The 2,297-nt window shown below is 42.4% G+C and overlaps 1 protein-coding gene and 1 non-coding gene across 2 annotated transcripts; both read left to right on the top strand.

Annotated features, from left to right (window-relative positions):
- Nucleotides 1–280: 280 nt before the first annotated feature.
- On the top strand, nt 281–2,293 carry RPS3A (ribosomal protein S3A; the record flags this gene model as incomplete). Its single annotated transcript, XM_004708759.2, has 3 exons — nt 281–397; nt 753–940; nt 2,216–2,293. Coding segments are annotated over exons 1-3 (321 nt in total), but the record flags the coding sequence as incomplete, so codon positions are not given.
- On the top strand, nt 1,492–1,563 carry LOC115871552. Its single transcript, XR_004047348.1, has one exon. It is a non-coding gene; the product is annotated as a small nucleolar RNA SNORD73 (small nucleolar RNA).
- Nucleotides 2,294–2,297: the final 4 nt, after the last annotated feature.

Here is a 2,297-nt window from a genome sequence, read left to right as displayed (position 1 = left end):
GCGGTTGGAGCGCCGTGGAATCGGAGGCTCTCTGAAGGGCCACGTAATGTTCACGAGACGCGGAGGCCAAGGCTTCATAGTGGAAGGACTCGTGGAAGCGGGTGCGTGGTGGACATGGAGAGAGCGAATTCCCATGTGCTTCCCTGAGTTCCTTGGGAGGGAAATCGTTTCGGTAACTGTTAATTCTGTAAAATAGTAAGGGGCAATAATAACGACGCTATTGAGAATGGAAAACCAAACCCACTTAAAAGCAATGAAGTGATCTTCTGTATAACAATTTTTTTTCAATCCAGGGTGGATCCATTTTCTAAGAAAGATTGGTATGATGTGAAAGCACCAGCTATGTTCAATATAAGAAATATTGGGAAAACACTAGTCACCAGAACTCAAGGAACCAGTAAGTATCCTATCCTTGGTTTGCATGTATCTTAAGACCTGTATAGTCTCTTGTTCTGTGGCACTAGTGTTGAAGTGTCAGCTCCTAATTAACAGCGTTGGCCCCTATGGTGCATGTGAAGCTGGGTGGTGCTTTGGGGAATTAGTGCAGATTTCAGCTTTAAATTAATGTGTCAACAAATAATCGCTTTCCAGTTGGATTTGGGCAAAATGTTAAATCTTTTATAATTTATTGTTTGGGTAAGCTTTAAGTTTTGTTTTTTTTTTCTTACATTTTAAGCAACAGGGTAAGCTTTTATACATGAAAGTTGCTGTGACTTTTAGGTCTGTCTTAATAAGAAATTTTACTCTTGTAGAAATTGCATCTGATGGCCTCAAGGGACGAGTTTTTGAAGTGAGCCTTGCTGATCTGCAAAACGATGAGGTTGCCTTTAGAAAATTTAAGTTAATTACCGAGGATGTTCAGGGCAAAAACTGCCTGACCAACTTCCACGGCATGGACCTGACGCGGGACAAGATGTGCTCCATGGTCAAGAAATGGCAGGTGAGCTCAAATGCTGATGACAGTCCTGTAGAATGCGTGATGAAAGGCATTTGCTAGGAAATGATTAGCAGCTATCCAGTGCTAACTCAAGGCCTTTGTGCAGCTGAGCCTCTTACTGTGTCCGAGATTAAATGCTGGTTTGTTGAAGTGAGCTGTGTCACAAGAATCAGTGGTTGGTTGAGGACTGTCTCTTGGTTTATATGCCCTCGAACCATCTTGGGAGCAGCAACTTCTAGTTAGTTTTACTGGGGTCCCCTCTTCATTGCTTCTGGCAGTAGTGACATTGTGATGTTAAGTTGAAATCATGACTGGTCCATTAACAGGTGACTTCTTTTTGACTATTAAGCTTGGTAATCCTTGGGGGCTGGAGATAGAATTATCTCAGGGAATTTCTAAGGATTCTCCCCACCCCACCCCAAGAATTCCTAGCACACCACCTGACACAGAAAACATGCACAGATAATTATTACAGGAAATTGCATTAATTCTGTTGTGGGTCTGGCCAACATCCAGCTATTTCAACCAAGTGCAAAATGGTTTTTGTGTGTGGGAATGAAGGATGACAAAATGTTTCGGTCCCAAATGATCGTACTGATTATACCGTTATGTTTGGTTCTGACATTCCCTTACCGTGTTCTCTGTTTTGTTTGTAGCACTATTTTGAGGTTCCTTTTGGTGGTTCTGAGTTAGGCTTTCGGCTGCCAACCCACCATTCCCTTTGTGGGAAAAAGGCGGCCTGCATAAAGATTGACGGTCTCATAGCAACCCTGTATATTGTTGGCATGACTTTGTGTTGATGGGACATACTTTTATTTTTTTAATGCTTAGTCTTAGTAAATGGGTACGAGTTGGATTGTTAACTGGAAGGCCCAGGCAGGGCTCAAACCCACCAATTGTTCTGTGGGAGGAAGATTTTGGATCAGCATTATGAGGAACTTGATGGCAGTGAGGTTAAACAAGCTTCACACTTTCTGAATCCATTTTGAGCATTAAGTGTAGATGTCCCTGTTGCTTTCTGTAGCAATTACATTTAACTCACCCAAGTTGTAGTGTAGGCATTTTTTTCCGGTAAGGGGGATGGTGTTTAGGTGCGGAAGTGAGTACAGGTGAACTGGCTAAAAGGTCTAGGTAGGTACCGTACTTACTTGGATATGATGGATGGAGGGAATTGGGGACAATCAGTGGTAACGTCTTTGAATGAGGATTTGACAACCCATTTTGCTGTGTTATTAGCGCTTGAGGGATAAAAACTGGTGAAACATTTTTTTCCCCTAGACCATGATTGAAGCTCATGTTGATGTCAAGACTACCGATGGGTATCTACTTCGTCTGTTCTGTGTTGGTTTTACTAAAAAAC

Source organism: Echinops telfairi, unplaced genomic scaffold (genome assembly GCF_000313985.2).
Source record: "Echinops telfairi isolate 266 unplaced genomic scaffold, ASM31398v2 ScPeMD7_5868;HRSCAF=6743_1, whole genome shotgun sequence".
NCBI classification, from domain to species: domain Eukaryota; kingdom Metazoa; phylum Chordata; class Mammalia; order Afrosoricida; family Tenrecidae; genus Echinops; species Echinops telfairi.
This window is presented reverse-complemented; position numbering and strand designations above follow the sequence as displayed.